This window comes from Anneissia japonica, unplaced genomic scaffold, assembly GCF_011630105.1.
Source record: "Anneissia japonica isolate Jap-2015-1 unplaced genomic scaffold, ASM1163010v1 scaffold685_len2926416_cov193, whole genome shotgun sequence".
NCBI classification, from domain to species: domain Eukaryota; kingdom Metazoa; phylum Echinodermata; class Crinoidea; order Comatulida; family Comatulidae; genus Anneissia; species Anneissia japonica.
The window spans coordinates 2,439,354-2,461,894 of NW_022692922.1; the positions used below are offsets into that span (position 1 = coordinate 2,439,354).

Here is a 22,541-nt window from a genome sequence, read left to right on the forward strand (position 1 = left end):
GTTAAATTAAGTTATATGTGATATTATAATCAACTAATGGAGTGACAGTCAATAAACAAAAAATATATTCAAAATATGGGGAATTTTTTTGCCATTAAAAAAAAACCCAAAAAAACAAATAAACTAATTTTCTATATAAAAGCAGCAAGACTTCCAAGTTATAGAAATTCTTATTGGTATTTGTCATTAAGTCATGTGACTTTTTCTAACATCCAAACAAAATTCATGCATATGAAACAACAGAGGAAACCTCACAAATTGATAAATTTAATACAGCCTGCAATACGGAAACCATCAATTTGAATGGTAAATCCATCGAGTACGAGGAACCACATAGTAACACACAGTCCACATCTCAATGTGTTCATCATTATGAATAAATATCAAATACCCTTGAAAAACCGCTCTTAAACTGCGGGGAAAAATTAGCACCTTGCAGTGAGCACAGGTGTGCTGAGAACTATTTCTTAAAATGTTGATCCAGTCATTAGTTGTTATTCCCTGCTCCAGTGCATTGGGAATTAATCGAATAATTGCAATTTTTCATTCCTGTATCTCTTTACTGGTTAAGCAATTTTCTTTGACTGTTTATTTAGGTCAAGAAACATTGTCGCTAATTTACTAGGTTGAGGATAAGTAGAGTGTGTTGACATGTTCTCACAATTCAACGAAATGGCTTTACAGATACTATACCTATTAACTTTGTTTGCGTCTAACGCACGAGACAAAAAAAAAAATTAAAATTTGTATATATGGCATCCTCTATGTAAAAATCATTAAATAGAGCACACTCTAACTTAAGCAAGTCATCATTTGGCCTTTAATCACATTTTAATGATGAATTCACTTCATTTCTATGAATTTTAGGGTATAATCAGGCTATACATTTTCTTTTTTATAAAACTTTTATGTGTGAGATAATACAACATAGGCGCGAGATGTAAAATGTGGATATTCATGCATGAGACTCACACGTTATGCGTGAGATATGGCAGGTGTAAGATACATGTAAGATCACAGATATAAAGATCATAATACATTAATGCTATTTGAAGAATGATAAATGAATATCATTATATATCTTCTGCTTATCACATCTTAAGTGATTCTACTATTGATTTTAAGAAACTATTTGTTTGAATGGAGGAATCAATAAAAATTTACATACTGATGTGACTTTCTGCATATAATTTGCATGCATGCGATATATTTGAATAAATGCATTAAAAAAAATTTTCTCTAATAATTGTTCCTTCAGGTTACTAATTTTGTTGGTATTCTGTTTAAAGGTATGAATAACAGTACTGTACCTTAATTCTAACTGCTGACCCTGGAACACGAAGAACGCCCTCATCTTTTAAAGCCTTTTCGTCTAGTTTGGAAATTAACTGGAAAGAAAAAAAAAAAATATAGTAAACATGCCACAAAGATTAAAATTGTTACCCTGCATCTCTTTAAACAGTTGAGTGATGTGTGTCATTTTACATGTTAAATTTGCTTTCATGTGCTTTTATGTAGATAAATGAAATTAACTTTCATAATAAACTGTCAGTCACTCGTCCTCACTGGTTATGTAGGTCACTTAACTGGCTCTCACATGCTTATGCAGGTCACTGTAACTGGTTCTCACATACTCATGTAATTGTCCGTAACTTGTTCTTGCATGCTCATGAAGGTCACTGTAACTAGGTCTCACATGCTCATGTAAGTCATTGAACCTGGTTCTCACAGGCTCATATAGGTCATATTGTATAAAATAACTGGCTCTAACATGCTTATGTAGGTCACTGTTACTGGTTCTCACATACTCATGTAATTGTCTGTAACTGGTTCTTGCATGCTCATGTAGGTCACTGTAACTAGGTCTCACATACTCATGTAAGACATTGAACCTGGTTCTCACAGGCTCATGTAGGTCATACTGTATAATATAACTAGTTCTCACATCATGCTTATGTAGTTCTCTGTAACTGGCTCTCACATGCTCGTGTAGGTTATTTCATGTTACTGCATGGCTCTTCGCATGCTCATGTATGTTACTGCATTGGAGGGTTATTGTAATTTGCTCTTACATGCTTCACTGTCACTGGCTCTCACATGGTCATAGGTCACTGAAACTGGCTCACACATATATCTAGGTCATTAAAAACTGGCTCTATGCTCTTGTAGTGGATTTACTTGTTCTTGTAAGCCACTATGATTGGCTTTTACATTGTCAAGTAGGTCACTGATTGCTCTGTGTGCTCAATGTAGGTCATTGTAACTGGCTCTCATGTGCTTAAGTAGGTCACTGTTATTTGGTCTCATGTTTAAGGTAAGAGGTTTTTTATATCTTGTTTAGCAAACTTATTTTTTTAAGAAGATCGTCAGAGGAGGACGGAAAAAAATCAAAATAAAATTTTGTTTTCTGATTTAGCAAATAATTTTGCCATTGCCAAAATATAGACGGAGAAGAAAATAAAAATAAAATTTTATTGGTGAATGTAAACAGTGTAGTAATGGGAGGAATAAATGCTTTAAATTTATATAACTAGGGAGAAATATAAACATGTTATTTTTGCAGATTTCAAGACAGTGGCGGGCATAATAAAAATAAAGAAAAACTATTTTTTTCCCAAATTTCCATATTTTCAGGGCGGCGGGTTTGCTGAACAAGTCTCGCCTTTATTAACTAGCTCTCAAGTACTGTATATCACTGAACGCCTCTGTGTTCAGTTACTGGTGCTTGAGTGCTCATATAAAAGGTCGCTCTCATGTGCATATGTTGATGCCTGCATAGTACATCTAGCATTCAGTAACATGATGGTATATAGGCACTACAACATAACCAAGCAAACTCAGGATATTAAAATTTTCAAGGATGACACATTAACGAGGTCCTCTGTTTTCTTACAAACACATCTATTAGAAAAATGACTCAGCTAGAACGTAAACCACCTTACATTATAAACTTATTTGGTCTGATCATAAAGCATGAGCAGGTCAAAAACAAGTAACCTAGTACAGGTGTTATGTGATCTGTGGTAATATCAATTAGATTGGGCCTTTGAGCTGAATTACACCGCAGGCAACTTGCAACCCACATTAAAGATTGATTGTATCAAAAAGGGAAGACCCTGTTTATCTGTGTCTTTTAGTGATTAAGGCTGCTTATCAAGGAAACATGCACCACAGGATCGACAGTCCATCGGTTAAAAATATCACAAGGGAAATGGTGGGTCTTCATTAAATGTTTCTGTCTAATAAAGTTTAGGAATCTCAGTCACGTTTGAAATCAGATATACATATTTGAGCCTTTTACAGAGTTGAGGACAAGATTCCAGTCAAATACAATAATGGCATTTTAAAGTTTATTTTAAAAGAGTTTCTTTTTAGAAATCTGATTGCCTCTATTCCATTCTCAAGCCAATATAAAATGGAATATCACTAAAACCAATGGTGTTAGGCTAACCTAAAGGAAAGTGTAAGGGAGGGCATAGATTCCCCACTTCCAGAAAAATGTTCATCAATATTGCATATCTCAATTCTCCTGCTAGTACCCCCTTCCCACTATCCAATTGTTCTACTCACTCTCCATCATGTTTCCAATGGGAAACAACTCTTTGTATGGTATGTTACATATAGACCAAAGTATCTGAGTAGTATTTGGGTATCTGTTAAGACTTCTAAATATTCCAATGACAACAATGTAGCACCAAAGCACAGTAGCACTAAAGTATAGTGGTAACTACACAGTTAGCATATACAAAGTAGCATTAAATCCAAGTAAAAATTGCTATATGTTTTTTAGTCTCAGATCTTGAAATCTTACAGTGCTCTCTCTTTAAAAATGGGCAGAGGATATTGAATATGACGGCTGCTTCCCAGTACCTCTACACAGCCAATACCAGAAAAAAAAACAACTTTAATTAGCAAAGCTAATTTTGAGTGTATTGTGATGAAGCTTTTGATGATGTTTTAACAAAGAACAGATGGGTGCCTGAAAATACATATTGGATCCATCTTTGGAGCAAGCGGATGGGTTTGATGAAAGGTTGTTCGAAATTATTAATGATTTATGTTTAATACTTTGCCTGCTTCTCCCACCTAACCTGTCATGTATGATTTGTAATTGGTTGATGCAAGTTGATATAAGATCGTAAAGTTTGTCTATGATATGACTGTATATCATAGACAAACTTTACAATCTTATATCAACAAAAAACGTCCATTTTACATACCCCTTGTTACCAAGGGTTATTCGTAAATTGAAAAGTTTGTTAACTGGATTATGTATCTTTTTGTGTACCTTTGTATTTTGCCGATGGTTATGTGCGATCGATATGCCTGAGTGTTACATAATTATATAATCAACGTAATGAGGAGTGATGTTGAATAAGCCACACATGAGAATCAAGTCATTCACCCGAACATAAATGATAACAATATCATCATCAGTTTGTTTGTGGTATCACGCTGAGCACAAACTTGTCTAGGGTAGACTGATCATGTTAACAAGGCGTGTGTGGGAGTCGGGTCATTCAACCAAAGAGACATAATGAGGAATGCTGACGTCATACAGTATTAAGATAACACAAATACTGTGATAAATTTATGGGGCCTAATTCGGCTAGATTAAACACTTAATGTAATTGTTGTATTGGGGATTGGAATAATCAAGGAGTTATAATAGTAGAATAATTGTCAGCGCTAACAAACTTAAGTATTTAAAAAACAATACAACAAACATATTTTTATCAAGAATAATATGCTCAGGTGCGTAGGCTAGTTTTCAGCATAGAGGAATCGGTTGCGATAAATGCGAATGCAGAAATACTTTCTAGAATGTGGAACTAAATCCCTATCCAATGAAAACTTAATGGTCATTTTTAGTATTTTAAATTACTTACTTACTAATTTGCTGCCATTGAGGGGTCATCTCCCTTCTCCCACCCCATGTGGCAATGCTGCTTTATTACTTTAAAAATATGACTTTTTGACGTTTCGTTTGTTGATGATCACTTTTGTAGGTCATTCGTAAAATTTGTTCGTAAAATGGATGTTTTACTGTACCATTTTACACTCTGTTCTGGTGAAATTACCTTATGGTTATATAACTTATAGTAGAGTGTATGTATTCTTGGCTTTCACTACTCTCTCTTTTTCTTGAGCAAAATTGAAAAAAAAAAATAAGTTATTGACATTAAATTTTTGAAATTAAGCTGAAGCTGAGAACAATAGTCTGTAAATTTGCCAGACTTCCAATTTAAGATAAAAATCAATGAACTGAATAATCATATAATCTAAAATTTTCTACTCATAAAATCTTTCAACACACAATAAATTCATGAAGATTCTGCTTCATTGAAGGATGGCTTAAAATTTTACACTTCATCAACTTTGATAAAATAATTGCATTAAAAATTATGGCAAACGAAGACCACTGAAAAACAACCTTTTAAAGCGACAACATTCTAATTTTTTATCTTTTTTTTTAACATTTGTAATTTTGTCAAATTTTCTTACATATTATTTTATATGTGACAAAAATAAAGAGGAATGAATATTAGAATGTGTTTTTACCATTGTTTTGGTTTAATGAGAATATGTCAAAATTAATAATTGAATTGGGATATGAGATTGTCAAGCAGTTTATCTTCGTTTACTTCTGGCTACGTTTTCAAATATATACATCCTGGGCTGAAGCGATGCAAAGCAGGCATAATCATGTACACACCACAACAAGTTTAATTCTTCACAAAATACGTGAACCCAGGAACAATAAAAATACAACACACTTCTTGTAATTTGTTACAGATTTTTGCCTTATAAGTATTTTCACTGGATCATTTTAATTCCTCCAAGCAAGAATTTTTGTCCAAAACAAATTCTTTTCCACCACCAAAATATCAAAACATCTATCTACAGTATTATATTTTTTATCTTAAAGCAAGTCTACATGCTCAATATAAATTTCAATTTTCTCATTTTGTTTTGTTATATGTGAGCTGTCGTGACAAAATGAATATCTGAAGTGATATTTTGATAAAAATTAGGTTTCAATTTTTCTGATAAGTTTAATATGTATATTTCATAGTAGCAAAATTTCCAAATTAAATTACCTAAGGTAATCATGTTTTTGAGGCACATTTTCTAAAGCTATTTTTTAAATGAGATATGAAAACCACCACAAAATTTATCAGTTTCTTTAGATGCAATTTTGTCTTTTTTAGACAACTGAACTTTAAAATGATTTTACTCTGGTTTTACTCAACCTAGAAACATGATTTAAAAACCAAAATAAAGGTTATATATTTATCTATCTAAATATATTGATAACTCATTTTTCAATATCGTACCACAAAACTCATTTTGTCACAAATGCTCACATATCTTAAAACAATTTTGTTTGATGCTTTCACTTCAAAGAATGCCTTTGACACAACCCACAGGTAAAATCAAATTTTAAACCCATAAAATGCTTGCACCTAGTGCTTTATCATATCCTGAGCCACTTTACAAAGCGTCAACAACACAATCTAGGACCTAACCATGGCTACTGGCTGAGAGTGAGTACAGTATGTGGTTCACCTCCAACAACAAGGTTAGGAAACAGAATGGAGACAGCTTTGCCAAACCACCTGACCCATAGGGTTTAAAAGACAGAATGTTACCTAAAACTAGTGAGCAAGTGGATCATAAAGCCTATGCTCTGTCCAGATTATCACATTTTCTTTGACTGTTCTATGGCCATATTTAGTCATGATGTGCCTATATATGGTCATAATATGTCATCATGACCACATTTAGACATGCCACTTGTTTCTTTTTAAAAAAAAATAAATTTGATAGTCTGCACAGGGGTTGAAGTTGGGGCTATAGTCTTCTGGGGAATCTTGGGGCTCTTCATCCATTCCTACTCCTTACTGTACCAAGTGCAAATCCTTTCCCATTCCACCAGTCTACACAGTTATCTCCAACTTCAGTTTAGCAAGTACAGCATAAGAATTTGTGAAACAGTTGGCAAGAAGTAGAATGAACTAGATACTCTGACAGTTCAGCATCCTCAGTGCTAACCATGAGTTTCACAATTTGTGCAAAAGCTACTCTCCAATAATTAGCTGTTACAGTTCCAGTTGTTTAAGCATTTAAATGTCTCCTGTGCATTGTTCGTAATTAAACGACCATGGGCTGACTTTCAGACACAGGCTATCACTTCGATGATCAAGCAAAATTTATATATTGACAGCAGGGTAGGAATTAATTGCAAATTAAATATAATTTTGCATTATTTCAAACTGCGATTTTACTAATCGAGAGAGAGAGAGTTTAATAGGAAATGAACATTTTTCACACAGGCTTTATAAAAAATTAACATAAAACTACTGATAAATTTCTAAAATTTAACATAGTTATATTACACGAAAGTGTATACTTGCAGTTCATGAGGACAAAATGAATACAGTGCTTTACTAAAGTGACGTTTTTAGTAGAATAATTTTTTGAATTTCAAATAATAATATAATTCAATTTAAAATTGTCACTATGTATACTTTAAAAAAAGTAGAAATGTCTCCATTCATTTTGAAACAAAATCTGTAATGTCAGTATGGTTATATCAAATTTCGTAACATGGAAACGGATTGTCCTAGAAACTGGGTTTAAAGCACTATTCGACTGCACATCAGCTAATCGTCCATATCCGCCGTGAAATTCAAAACGTCATTAGAAAAAATAACATCCTTGAAAAACGTAATAATATTGACATCTCGAAAAAAAAAAAAACCTGTTGGTAGTTTGTATTCAGGTGATCAAGGTTTTCAATTTTGCAAATTACATGAAGAGGACAGGTAGTGGAAAAAAATTATTATTTTTATCTGCTTTATCCACATAACCCTCATGAATTTATGAGTCCAGTAACAATAGGGATTCTTTGAGGGGGTTCCTATGAGAGCATGAGAGCCAAAGGTTCATGGGATGAAGGGGGAGGGGCTTAGATGCACTGGTAGTGCCCAGAAGTTGGAGGTTGGGGAAAGGTTTTCTCAAGCTAGGCATAGGAATTGGTGAATTTTATCCTCATTTTGATGATTTTTTATGCAAAGGGACAGTAGTATCATAAAGGTGTTTGCTCGAAAAACCCTTCTGGTCATTGGCCTGATATATTGTACCATTTTTTGTAAGAACTTACAATAAAAGCTTAAGGTAGAAGAGTCTGATACTTGAATTTGTGATGGTTAGAAATGATTTTTAACTTTCTACAGAAAGTGTTGTGATTTTGAACTTCCTCCTATTAGCCTGAGCTAAGCAAACAAAGACAAACACATGTCTAACATGTATATATTCAAGGTGGGTCCAATTATACGAGTTGGAGTTTGAATCCTGTTATTGAATGCATCAGTACTGTGTCACTGAAAACTGACCGGAAGATGCACCAAAGATACATCCGTCTTTTGGCCACTTAATAAACGTTTTTTGTTGTAAAAATATCAGGCAAAAATGAAAGTTCAACTTATATGTGAACTACATTTAACCATGAAATATGGTTTTGAATTGAAATCATCTTTTTTAATTTGGTTTGGATGTACCTTTTACTTTATTATGAATATATTGTGCACTATGTTTTGACACACCCTTCAATTTGTAGCTAGCTGTTTTGTTTGTTTGAAAGCCCTGTCGAGAAAATCAAATTCTATTTGACAAAAGCATGTGACGTCTAAATATGGTCATGATGACATCACATCATGACCATATATAGGTGCATCATGAATATATATGGGCATACACAAGTTTGATAGTCTGGTCAGCGCTAAAGACACACTGTCAAAAAAATAAGCACCATATATAGCCGATCAATAGAATAATTGGGTTAAAATAACATCCATACAATTGAATACTACTAACAGCTGACATACCTGTTGTAAAAATAGTGGTACCCTAACATTTGGTTTCAGTTTTTTATCATTTTCTACTAAGACATTCAGTGGCACACCGAAAATTCCTTGTTCTGAAAAAAAAAGAAGAAAAGACAATAAATAAACATAGATTGCTAGTTAATCAGAGGATCAATGCACAATTATTTAAAAAAAATTATATAAATAAATTAAAACAATGTGCTTCAAGATGTTTACAAGATAAAAATGTCAGTCAATCAACATGCTAGGATTCTATATCTGTCATTATGATCATATGTATTTTTCCTCAGAGCAGCTTAGCTTAGTTGGGAGAACTGGTGGTAGCCAGTGTGTGCGCAGAACCGTGGATATCTCTAGGTCCCTGGTTCAATTCCTATCACTGCTCTGCTTGTGTTTCAGCCGGAGGGCTCGAATACAAGTTACGATAGTGCACCGTCTTTCGGATGAGACGTTTAAGCCGTTGATACCGTGTGCAATATAGCCTGTTGGACATTGGAGTGTTTATGAATTTGATACCAGCCTGTTAGTGGCAATTATGAAAATAAATAAACTAAAATTTCTATACAGTATATCATGGCTGGTGACTTGAAGCCCTCTCGGATACTTCGTCAGAAAGTTTCACCTTTTTCAGGAGATGCGGTTCTTATTTAGGGATCACTATGTCACAGAAAAGTGCACCAACATGAAAAAAAAAACACATAAAGGAACACTGACACTTTACCACAATTTATAGAAAATTACACCCCTCATTCCATTTACAAATTATATTTTTATACGAAGCAGGTTCTAACCTGGAAATTTAATGTTTGATTTAATTGACAATGACAAGTAATGTCGTTTTAAAATTGGCAATATTAAATAGGCAATTTCTGCCCTGCACAAAACACTGCTTATATGTAATTAAAGTTAATTTCTTGCAATAATAAGCCTCCTAGACAAGAATAACACGATTTCCGGTGGTAAATCATCTCCATATTATTACACAGTATACATTTTGTAGAGTCAAATCATTATAAAGAAGCTAAAAAAAAAAATTTTTTAACAATTTCAAGAAACATGGAAGAAGTTAATGGAAATATTACTGGTAATAATTAAATGAAAATGTCAAAAAAACATCTTTTTTATCATTCAATATATCAATTTATATTTGCCATTTAAACGTCCAAAGCCAATTATACACAAAATACACAAATATATATATTGATTGACAAGACAAAATTGGGCTGATGTTCCATGAAACCAACTGTTTGATTGTCATTTTTCTTCCAAAGCATGCAGCAAAAATATAATAATTCTTCAAAATAGACACACACATATAAATAACATAGTGTGTAAATGCCAAAGCTGCTCTGTAGTCTCAAAACATCAATATTTACCACATATACATCAAAAGACGATTTTTTTTAAATGGTTAAAAATACCCTCATATAATTGAGTATCATGTTAAGTTGTGCTTATCTAACACAAAAGCAACAGTTGGATGATGATGTTCAAGTCAAAGACAAATAAGAAATTCTGAAGGAAGACACTTTAAAATAAATCAAAAGACAAACATAACATCAACAAAAAACCAATATTTGGCTTAGGTGTATCTTACAATAGCGCAAAAAGTCAACAAACAGTATGATACAAATCAAAAGACTATTAAAAACAAACTCAAAAAAAGACAAATTGTCAATAAAGTGCTTTTTTGTATAGACAAATTCAATGAGAAGTTTACAAAAGGACGACATTGCTGGGGACCTACATGGTTTCCTCACCACCCCTCCTCCGCATTGTCCATGTCATGGAAAGTCTGTGGTACAGATTACGATGACTGTACCATTCCAATATTTACGTTTCTAGCAGACAATACATGAGAATCCCCACCCCGAGAAGTCCCCAGCAATGGCCTCTGCAGAGGAAGAATATGCACTGTAAATGAATTAGTGTATATCCATCAATATTTACCAACACAAAATCCAAAGCCAATTAACTTTAACAAAATAAGACAAATGTGTGTATATTTGATTAACGGGCCTAATTTGCCTTATTTAATTTATAAAAAGCCACAGTTGGCGATTTCTCATCCAGAGACAAGCAAAAATCATCAATTAAAGTTTTTTAATTCTTTCTAATCACAAAGTTTTAACTGTGAAGATGTGTCTATCAATAATTGTGACTATTGCTTTAAATGTCAATCAAGTAAAGGCTTATCTGAATCCTTTTTGGAACTTTAAATTTATTCTGTTCCGGACTTGTGGAAGCTGGTAGTAAGTGTTTCTAAATTTGTCTAATGATTTTAACTAACTATGAAATCTTCAAGGCTTAGTCCTTAAGCTCTACTTCCAAAAACATCATAACAATCCTAGCTCATAAAGTAAACTGTCTTCCCAGTTTAAATAATACATAAATTTAAAAAATAATATAAATAAATAAACTATCTTAAACATAAAAAAAAAATTATACTTTTATCAAGGATGTATCTGGCTGAACAGATAACGTTTTCCTGTCGCCAGAAGGGGCAGAACTGGGAAGGCTTTTCAGTAATAGAGTTGAATGAACTAATTCTTTGGTTTTCTATCCTTACTAAATTTTAATTATTTGTGATTATTTTTTTGTCTTATGTTAGTATATTTTATAGTTTATTGTAAATTATATTGTATATTTTATACAAAGATACTGAAACTGAACTGAAATATGTATCATCGATGAAAATTTATTTTACATGATAGTATATGAAAAACAAAAAAGAATTTTTTCAATATATTTCCTTATTAGGTTGAATTTCTAGTGATGGGAAGGGAGAAAGGATAATTGCGCCAATTTCCCCCTCCCCGATGAATCCACCACTGACCTGCTTTTTAAAAGTTGTTGTACTGATTTCCACGAGTCAAATTATTGCAAATCTCAAACTATTTCCTACCTTTTGTCTTCTTTCTGTTCTGTTTCCTTGCATGTGGGAGGGGCAGGCCATATTTATCAAATAATGACGTTAACTCTATGAGCGCCAACGAACGGACCTTTGACCTGTCTTTCTGTTCCAAAAAGTTTACTGGCGTTAAACCACATTTGTCGCGTGCTAATGTGATATTCTGTAATTAAATTAACAAGAAGATAATTATCAAACATAGATGTTGCATGAGTGACAAATTCCCATATAACTACACAACATTGGTTAAAGAGTAGTTTGTCTTGTGTCTAGCATCATACACATTTTGCAATGACTGAAGAATTTGGAATGACAGAACAAAAACATATTAAATGAACTTCCTAGTTTTTTAAAATTTGATCTAGTTTCTCACATCAAAAATAATGAATTAACTTCAATTCAATTTAAAAGTAATTTATTCCAAATCAAGTAACATAAAACAGTACAATTCAAATGCATCAAATTAAATGAAATGGAATAGGACAACCACAAACAAGCAAAATACAGCTTAAACTATGGTGCCCCATTTTCTAAATAAAGAAATAAAAGGGAAAAAAATTAAGAAGAAAAAATAAATACAGTAATCAATCAATAATCAATAAATAAATTAATCAAGTATGTGTCCAATCATTAAGCAACTGATTAACTAATCCATCATTCAATAGATAATTTAGTAAATAAATAAATAAAATAAAGAGTAATAATATAAATACATGAAATCAATGTCATGTTATGGTACTGTAAATTGGCATGTAATGACTGATCACAAATTGATAATGGTTTAATTCAAGCTTTCTTCATATTATCAACATAATTCTTCATCAATATCATAAACCATTCCCAACAGTGTTACTTCTTGGATAGATGAATTGAATAGCCTACTGGTTTAGGAGCTTGCCTTGCAATCCAGGATCATGGGTTCAATTCCTGTCCTGGAAACAGGATTTATTTTTCTCAAAACCAAAACAACTCCACTCCTAAGCCTCATATTGGGAGTCTTCTGTGTAGAGCACCGTTTGTGCACAGTATCATGTTTATCAATGAAGGGATTGCCACCTTAGAAAAGTGATTATGTTTGCTATTTGGCAGGTCATTTGGTACTTAAGTTGAATTTTTTAAAAATATGTCCCATCTTTACTTGCTTCAAATGTCTAAAACAACAGGTTCAGGTGCATGCATAATCCTATTTTGACAAACAAGGAAAAGCAATTTAATTGCTCAAAAATTAAACCTTGCTCAATGAAGCACTAACAATTTTTTTTTGAAGATCTGTGACCTTAAATACTATGATTAATGAATAAAAAAACACTAATAATTACAACAAAAAATATCAAGATATTAATATTTTGAAATACCATATATCATATGGTATGATTGAAAAGGACATATTAAAAGTCATATAAAAGATATAGCTTTCAAACAAACAAATCAGTATATTCAATAATTTAAAACTATCAGCAAGTAACATGAAGGGAAAGGTATATATATGTTTAATTGGCAAAGCATCCCTTTTTTTAAAATATATTTTGCAATTCAACAACTGAATTTAATTGTTCATAATAAAACACAAATTTGATGAATTAGGCCATTTAATGTTTGCACAATTCCAAACTGAAATTAGTTTATAAAATACTGAATTTTCGCTGTAGGACAGTGTGACTACCACCAATATTTATCAAATAAGAACATACTTACTGGTAAATTACTGGCCAGACTGTTCATTATTTCTTCTTGTTTTCTAAAATCACTTTCCAAAGTTTCTAATTCCTGCGGAGAATCAATAATGATTATTAGCAATATGATAAGTTGTAGACATTACACACATACATATCTTGCAGTACCACATTGTCAAGGGCTATATATTAACTAGTGATGAAGCTGAAAAGCTGGCATTACATCAGTGTTAAAGCAAGGAAGGATTTCGCTTTAGGGGAAAAAATTAAATGAGGAAATGTCAAATATAATAGTTTAATAACAATAAACCACATTCAGTTGTTTTATACTGCAAAATGTACCACAATAGTTAAAAAATTGGGTTGTCTATTCCACAATCAAAATCAACCAATTTAATACGACGTTGAAGAGATTGTGCTACCACTGACAACAGCTATTTTAGCTTCAGAGTGTAAAGAGAACTTATATTTAAAAGCTTTTTTCAAAAAGGTACATGCTAAGGAAATTCAGAAAGTAAATTTGTTGAAAACCAATTACATTTTTAATTGATTGATTAATTTAACCATCCTGATTATATTTCCATTATATAATGTAACAATTAGGTTTCTCAAAAATCTATGTTGTTTCTGGAATTTTGTTAAGCAGTAGCACTCTGCAGAGACATGGATACTGCAAATGCTGACAAATTGAGAAGTACATGGCATTTCTAATTTGTTTGAGAAGTAATTAATTTAGCCAGGGCTCCCACGAGATCAGCCCTAGCATTTACTAAGTTCACTGCTGAGGATGTTAAGCTGAGTATTTTGAAATGCTACAGAAAGAAATTGTAAAAGAATATGAAAAGTATCAAATGACATGGAAATGAGGAATTACCAACAAGACAGTAGGCCTAATAATAAACTACCTATCATCAACAATAATGATATTTGTTTACTTTGTGGAGCATTCAAGGTAATTTTTAATGTGTCACCCCTACTTTCCAACAAAGTAACCCATTTTGAAAAATTATGTCAGAATCATTGTTCTGACAACATCACCCGATTTATTTTTATACCTTAGGTATAAAAATAAATTCCTCCATCCATCAACTTGAAATTGTACAGCAACCATATAGTATATGGTTGCTGTACAATAGTTAGTGATTAAGGGTAAATGAGATTTATAAGAAATATTGTGTAAGTATCTGTATCATCAATCACAGCACTTCCTGTTCCTTTTCTCTTCTACCGTCATAGCACTACAACACTGACAACAATTTGATGCATACAAAATTCAATATATTTATTTATTATTATTTTTAACATTCATTAAAATCACTATTTCTCATTATCATTACAGGATCATTCTTCAAGATGCATTATTCTTACTTATCCTATTCTACTGTATATGCAGTGAAGCTTTTGGATGTTAATATAAATTTAACCAAAAAATTTCAGATATTTTGTATTTATGTTGATCAACGCCATTAATTGAAAATATTAATTTGTTCGCACTCAGTGTGTGAGCGCTTAATGCCAAGATCATTAGGAATAAAATATGCCCATATGAATGAACTTATAAATGGCCACTTGGAAAACCGAGATTTCTACATGGGCCACTAACCACATACAGGGTACATTACTCTCTTTGAAATGAAATGTTCCGACAAGTATCGACTGGAGAATTAAACATGTACTGTAAAATTAGTGAATATGTTTATCAATTAAAAGTAATTAATGAGACACAGACGTAGTTCCAAATTGGAAAGCAAATAGGAAAGGGATGACACTGGCAAGGATCAATCAATATTAAAACTTTAGGATCAGCTCTTATTCTTTGCCTCAGAATTCATTCTTATACTGGGAATAATTTTATTATTTTTTTAGCTGCATTTCAATTCTGAAACCTGTAAAACTAACAAAATAACAATAATTAAAAGATTAAAAGTAAACAAAATTAAACTGTTTTTTGACAGTTTGAAAAACCTACCAACACAATATTTCATTCTTTTTGTTTATTATAAATGTTTCTATATTACAAAGATAAATGTAAATATCTTACCAATGTTGAATCTGGAGTAGATGAGCGAGTATCGTTCCTAGAAGCACCCTCTTCTTCTTTAGCACTTGGAACTGACACAGGCTGTGTATTAGTAATGCTTAAAACTTCCACACCTTAAATATAAAAAAAAAAAAAAAAACCAATGGAAATAACAATAAGTTAATAACATTTTTAAGCAAAAACTTGTTAAATAAACCAAAAATATATTAATGCAAATACAAATACCTATCGCGATACAAATTGCAAAAGAAAATTTGTTTTCAAACATGTGTCTTCCTTTACGTATATTCAATGATGATAATCAATAATTTTCTATCGGTTTTCTTTTTTTTTTATATTTCTGTTGTGTCATATTTACAATGGTTCTCAAACTAAAAAATACTTTGAAAACATTAAACTATGTTTAATGGTGATGAACATACCAACAGCAAGCAATCCAAACCCTAAACACCCATTTTCCTGATATTTAAAAACAAAATCAAGATATAAGTATGTCCTTGTTATCAATTTACAAGGAAATGATAATTCTCAATAAATATATTATTAATAAAACCAATAATACATAGATTAACTCTGTAATTGAATTTGATCTTAAATTTTGAATGATGAAGGCTGTTATTTATTTTATCATTAGATGAAGAAGCCCTGATTAGTGTCAACTCTGAAAACAACATAAATTGAGATTTTCGGCAATTAGCCGCCAAGCTCGCCTAATGTTGTTTACAAAATAATGTTTCCAAACCTGGCAACCTTATCAATCTCAGCTTAAAAAATATCTCAAGTCAAAAGGTTAAGGTGAACCTAAGCAAGCAACTTAGGTTATTTATCATGCTAGCATTGTCTTAGCTTAGAATTATTAATTGGAGCGCACGTAAAAGCAAGATTGAGGTCAGCAATTTTCGACTGTCAAAAAATATTATGATTTGCAAACAATTCATACACATATTTCTGAGAGGGCAGTAGAGTTTGAGTACATAATTTCTTGTTATCGAGAAAATATTGTAGCGAAGTTTAGCGCAATAGAAAATAAAAGTATTTGGAACATTGAATTTGGTCATGAACAGACCAAATGAGTTTACCCATTTTCATCCAGTCATCAGTTTTTGTAGAATTACAAACAATTTTTACAAAAAAATTCTTTGATTACCATACAAATGGGTCTATGCTGTAATACATTCAGCTTCAATATTAAGGGAATACATTTAGGACCATGAAAGTGTCCCCTAACAGGGGATTCCCCTGAATAGAAGCTGACTGGTAGTGTTAAAAGATATACCTTTGTTTCTTCGCAGAAATTATTCTCATAATTTAATATAGAGGTGTCAACTTTATAGGGATGTGTCAAAGGAGCACTTTATGTATATTTTTTTTTTTCGTGAGGAAGATATTTAATAGTTGTAATTTTTAATTGAAAGTTAATAACAATTACAAAAAGCAATTGAATTATTTACCCGTAATTATTTACCAGAGGCAATTCCATTTACACAAAAACGGCATGATGATTTACTGTAGTTCTCATACATACTGACAGTGAACACCGGTGTTGAAATATAAAAATAGCTTAATTAAACACATCCCTCACTGACAAATTTTGTGGGAAATTGCCAATTGTTTAGATTTAATTTGCGATGGAATTAGCCATGCATCGATCATTGCTCTGTTGTTGTGCAATGGTAGGTCTGGCAAAATGTTTGTTCACATTTTAATTATATGGCAACAAGCAGAATACCAACATTTTTTTCAACCTATTAACAGTGTAAATTATGTTCAATAGGTGATTTTTATTTACATATAAGTTGCAAGAAATATTAATAAGTTTTAAAAGGAAATCAAGTTAGAAAAGTTTAACAAGAATAGCTAGAAGTTGATACAAAATTACCCTACTACATAAGACGTGTAAACATTTAAAAAAATAATCAAAATACTTCAGATCAATAACCTAAAATTAGCTTATATTCTTGAAGATATCGTCGCTCACATCACGAACTAACACAATTAAATTCAATTGTGTTAGTTCGTGAAATCAAAAAAGCGCGTCAAAATACGCGCTGTTGTCGTTAAGGACTTTTTGTGTGGTAAAGAATACAAAATTGCTTGACAATCAATACGCGCTCGTTTTGACGCGCTACTGTGATTTCACGAACTAACACAATCTACTTTGATTGTGTTAGTTCGTGATGTGAGCGACGATATATAATGCTGAGATTCCAAACTATTGTACAGTATAGATTAATTCTAAAACTACAGTATGTACTGTAAAGTAAAGACAACTAAAATCAAGTCTTTATACAAAATCATATAGCAAAAAGTGGGAAAATTATACCAGATTGAAAAAGAAACCCTCCTAAAAATAGATACAAGAATCGAGTTCCTAATACCTTTAAGATTATTCTTACAATGTTCATATGCAAAAATAAATGGCCCAGTAAAAAAAGAAAACAAACAAATAAAATATAAATAAAACAATATTCTAGAACAAAAACTAATATCAATTTTATATATTTCTTTAAGTTAAATGAAAGCAACAAAATGCAAGTCAGGAAACATGATATGGAAATATAAAAAAAAACAAAAAACAAACAATACTTATTTAAACATAAAATTATGCAAAAAGGAAAATAATTTCATATTATTGTTAGTAATATATAAAATATTGCTTGCTTTAACAATCTAATTATAAAAATCATTCAACCACAATATATACTGTACTTAATTACTGCACAATCATAATGGGAGAAATATAAATAAATATATATAAAATAAAGTACATAAATAAAAGTAAACGATAATAGTTTACCTTTTATGAAATTTTATAAAAATCCCCACAAGAAGTAAAACACTATCTTCATTCAAAGGATTATAAAAATCCGAGAAAAAACAAAGTTGTTTTCAATATCTCCAAATAGTAGGCCTAATACTGTACTAACAGCAACACATATTTGGTGGATGTGGATAGTCCTTGCACACAAGCAGAACAGCTTTGTGTGTTGCGACAGCTCAACAAGACAGCTATATACCAACAAGTGATTGAAGCATGTGTTGAGTCAGTGTTGTGTCTCTGTTTAGTGTGTGAAGCTCCAACAGTATGCACTGTAGACGTTCAATTGAAATCTGTACGCCAAACACAATATTGGCATAATATAGTTCAGTGCTTTGAAAATCCACAATGACCCGAGTGCAAGGTTTATAGGAAGTGATCATTTTTTCTATATTATTATGTAGAATGTAAAAAGGAAACTTCATTGTCTTGATTACCTTTGTCCAAAGTTATAAATTAAACTCCAAATCTATCTCATATGTTTATGTTTTTTAAGGATAATAAAGCAGTGTCACATATACAACTAAAAAAAAAAAATGTTAAAAAATGTTAAGTTTGAAAAGTGTTTTTCTTTTCCATTTTAAGTAATGACTCATTTTTTTTTCTGTCATGTTTTTATTTATTTTTTTCTCTTTTTTTCTGCCTTTACTTAATGTTAAAAAACACTTTTTAATATTGCAATGTTTGCTTTGAAATCTATGTTTGTGTGTCATGTCTTCTGAAGATGAATAAAAAAAAATGAAATTTAATATCTTCTGATCAAAATTTGTCAAATTTTGTCGATTGTTTATTTTATTTTGCCAATACTTTAATAATTTATTAATTTATATAATGCGCAAATCCTATTTAAAACAAAAATGTTCAAATTAAATTTCAAATTATAATAAAATAGACAAGAATACAAATTTATAATATAAAAGAGATAGTTAAAATTATGGATAGCTAAAATCAAACCAAATTGTGTTTTTTAATGTAATGGCTTTTTAAAATTATTATTATATGTATATTTTTGTATTTTCAAGAGGGCCCTTGTCCTTCAGACTAGATCTGCAATGTTGCACTGCTCTAGAGCAACCACTCCAAAAAAAGTGAAAAATCAATAAATAAATATTATTACTCAGTTGATTTGGATATATAAACATTCATTAATTGAAATCTAACGATACAAACAGAATTACCAGAATACACATTCAACAACTTTGAGATTACCATTTCTTTCAGCTTAATATTTATTAATTCGTCATTCAAAAGATGAGTGTACTTGCCAACTTGCATACTCTAGTAATGTTCTGTAAATTAATACCCGATTCACATTTAAAAATCTAGAAAAATGTGACAATTATTAACACATCTACAGTATGTAAAACTTATTTACCAAGATACAGCTGCACAGATATTAAAATGACTGATAAATCTGAATTCAGAATGATATCATGGGAAAAAAATGTTGAAGACAATTTTTAAAACCTGAAGTTTGATAAATCTAGCCCATAAAGCTTAGATTCCATAGAATTGCTACACTATCGCAACATCATATTCTTTAATCATTGCATTGTGTACAGTAGCTGTCCCAGACGCAATCAGGGAGGCTCCCTGATTCAACTGACCAATCACCATCAACGAAAGATGTTGGCGATAGCGTGTAGCGATTTTATGGAACCCAAGCTTTACCTGAACCACCAGTCTAAAAATATCACTTTGTTGTCTACAAAAAAATGTTGATTGGACGTGAGCCACAGCCGGAAAAATCAAATTTTGATAACGGATAACCTAGGTTCTCAGGTATAATTATTGCCTAGATTAACAGCTTTGATGCATTTTAATGAATTTGATTACTTTATCCACTTAGAGTAATTGAAGGTTATTGACCTCTTTCTGCTGTAAAAACTTTTGAACACACTGGTTGAGCCCATAGGATCTGGAATGGAGTGTTTCTATGACTAACTATAAAGTTGCTCAATAACTTTACTATGATGTCACGTTGTTCCTTCCTTGTTTATTACTATTTGTATCTGGACATTTATGATACAAGTCTGTTAGTGTTTAGTCTGATAAAAAAAAGCGGTTTAGTGATAGCCTGAATGAAAAATACCGACCTCATCAGAAAGTTTATTGTGCTGTAAATATGTTGGGTTCATAACTTAAACTATTTCTATATTGTAGTCATATGGTAGTTTTGGATTTTTAATTTGTTATCTCTAACAGCAAAAACCACCCGGCAAACAATCAATGAGTTTATTATGAAAAATAAATTAAGCATTATTTAGATGATGGAGGTTATATAGACTACAAAATAAATTAAAAACATCAACTGTAAAACAGAAGATTTACCTCAGACTCTAAAATGAGAAATTAGAATGGTAACTACCAAGCAACTAACACTAATGTAAATTACAAGGTTTTTTATTTAATATAAATAAAATAAATAATATAGGAACTGAAACTTGACTAAAAATCAGCATTATTATTATTATTAATTAATTTATATAAAGAACTAACAAAATTGATAATTACACCTAATGATTTGAGTCACAGATATTATATCACCTATTTTTATTGAATCTTTAACATTATCTTTATCGCACTTTACCTTTTCAGTGTCCTTATCATATCAGTCCATCTTCACTTATGTGAAAAATATATCCCACAGGAGATCTGACTTCTCACAAGTTGTGAGAAATTAAGCTAAATTTCACTAATTTAACCACTTCCATTGATCAATCATAATTAATCAGCTACAAAAGGTGTAAAATGACTTTCTTCTTGCCCTAAGGGTTATTAAATTAACACAAACCATACCAGTTATCTGTCACCCTATAATTTAGAAATCTTTATAAACGGCGTATTTTGTCACCCTGTGTACTCCCACGAGATGGATTTGGTTAGATTAAATTTAGCAACAATTGACTGCATTAATTTCATAATACAAATATATTAATTTGCTTCTACAGCTGACATTTATATTATTATTGTCCTCATCTCACCTGTAGACAGACCTTTAGCAAGATTCACGGGATGCCCACGGGTCGATGACATGCCAGTGATAAACCATTGTAGAAATTAAACTGACTCTTTCCTCTGACATCATACTTGAAGTTTTATAGTTTCTATATCCCGCCTGTTTACATGCTTGGTTCAATACATCGTTGCATTTCCAATTCCCTCTTGGTAAAGCCAAAGGCGCACACTGTTTCTGCTCAGCTAAACTACTTTCGACAAACAATTTCTTGTTCTACGGGTTTTGAGTCAGAAAATGACACTCATAGTACCATAGTCAATTTATTCCTTGGAGCATATCACTGTGATATTAGTTACATGGACACTACACATTCGATAGTTCTGGTTGTGGAACAAGTCTTCTCATAAGGACTATATACTGTAGGCCCAGTGTCCACAATCTGCCTCATGTGCACTTTAAAGAACCCAATACATCTTTTGAGATGAGTAGGGGGTTGCCCTGTGTATTTGTCCATACAGCCCCTGTTGTGGACAGAAGAAAAATTGCTAGTAAGCGTTTTCTAGGTAGCTCACACACAAAGAGACCCTTAGGGAAGAAGCAAGTTATTTACGAGCTACAGTAGACCACACCTCGAGCGCTTTGAATCTTTGGTATAAATTACTATAAATCCAACTACACTACAATACTGTACATTAAACTCTCAATTAGTGATCCAAGAAATTTGTGTTCTTACACACACAAAACGTCAAATAATGTTTATGACGATGATACTCAGGTAAACTGGTTCTGAATAACGTTTGCTTTTTTGTTTCCTCCGCATGCAACCTGAAGATCAAATGAATTTTTAAAAATAAATTTTTAGGCCAAGTAAAAAAAAATAATTGGTTAGCATCCTTTTTCAAATTTCATGGTAGGGAGGGAGGTTTTTTTTTTTTTTTTTTTCTCGTAGGACATGAAAAACCAGCGTCGGAAGGAAAATTAGCAAAACAAAGAAGAGGAAAACAACAGAGGCCAAAATTGGATACAAGAAATCATGTAATTCATCTATAGCAAGTAGATAAGCTTTGCCTATATGAATAACAGTCATATTGAAATCCCTTTATATTGTTAGGCAATAATACCACACCTCATCTTTACAATATTCTGTTTACCGCCCTCTATGACATGTGAGGATTGAGCAAGGAAAATAAAGAAAGTAACATGGCGAACTGAAGTTGTGTTGTGCTATGATTATGTTCATGTAACTAT

The 22,541-nt window shown here is 31.6% G+C and overlaps 1 protein-coding gene across 1 annotated transcript in view; it reads right to left on the reverse strand.

Moving 5' to 3' along the window:
* The window catches only part of LOC117100527 (rho GTPase-activating protein 18-like), a gene marked incomplete in the record, with an annotated part of 62,941 nt that overhangs the window by 7,098 nt on the left and 33,302 nt on the right, over positions 1 to 22,541 (reverse strand). The window contains 5 exon segments of the mRNA XM_033240287.1: positions 1,311 to 1,388; positions 8,892 to 8,983; positions 11,797 to 11,965; positions 13,498 to 13,569; positions 15,517 to 15,629. Of these exon segments, the coding sequence (XP_033096178.1) occupies positions 1,311 to 1,388; positions 8,892 to 8,983; positions 11,797 to 11,965; positions 13,498 to 13,569; positions 15,517 to 15,629 (524 nt within the window).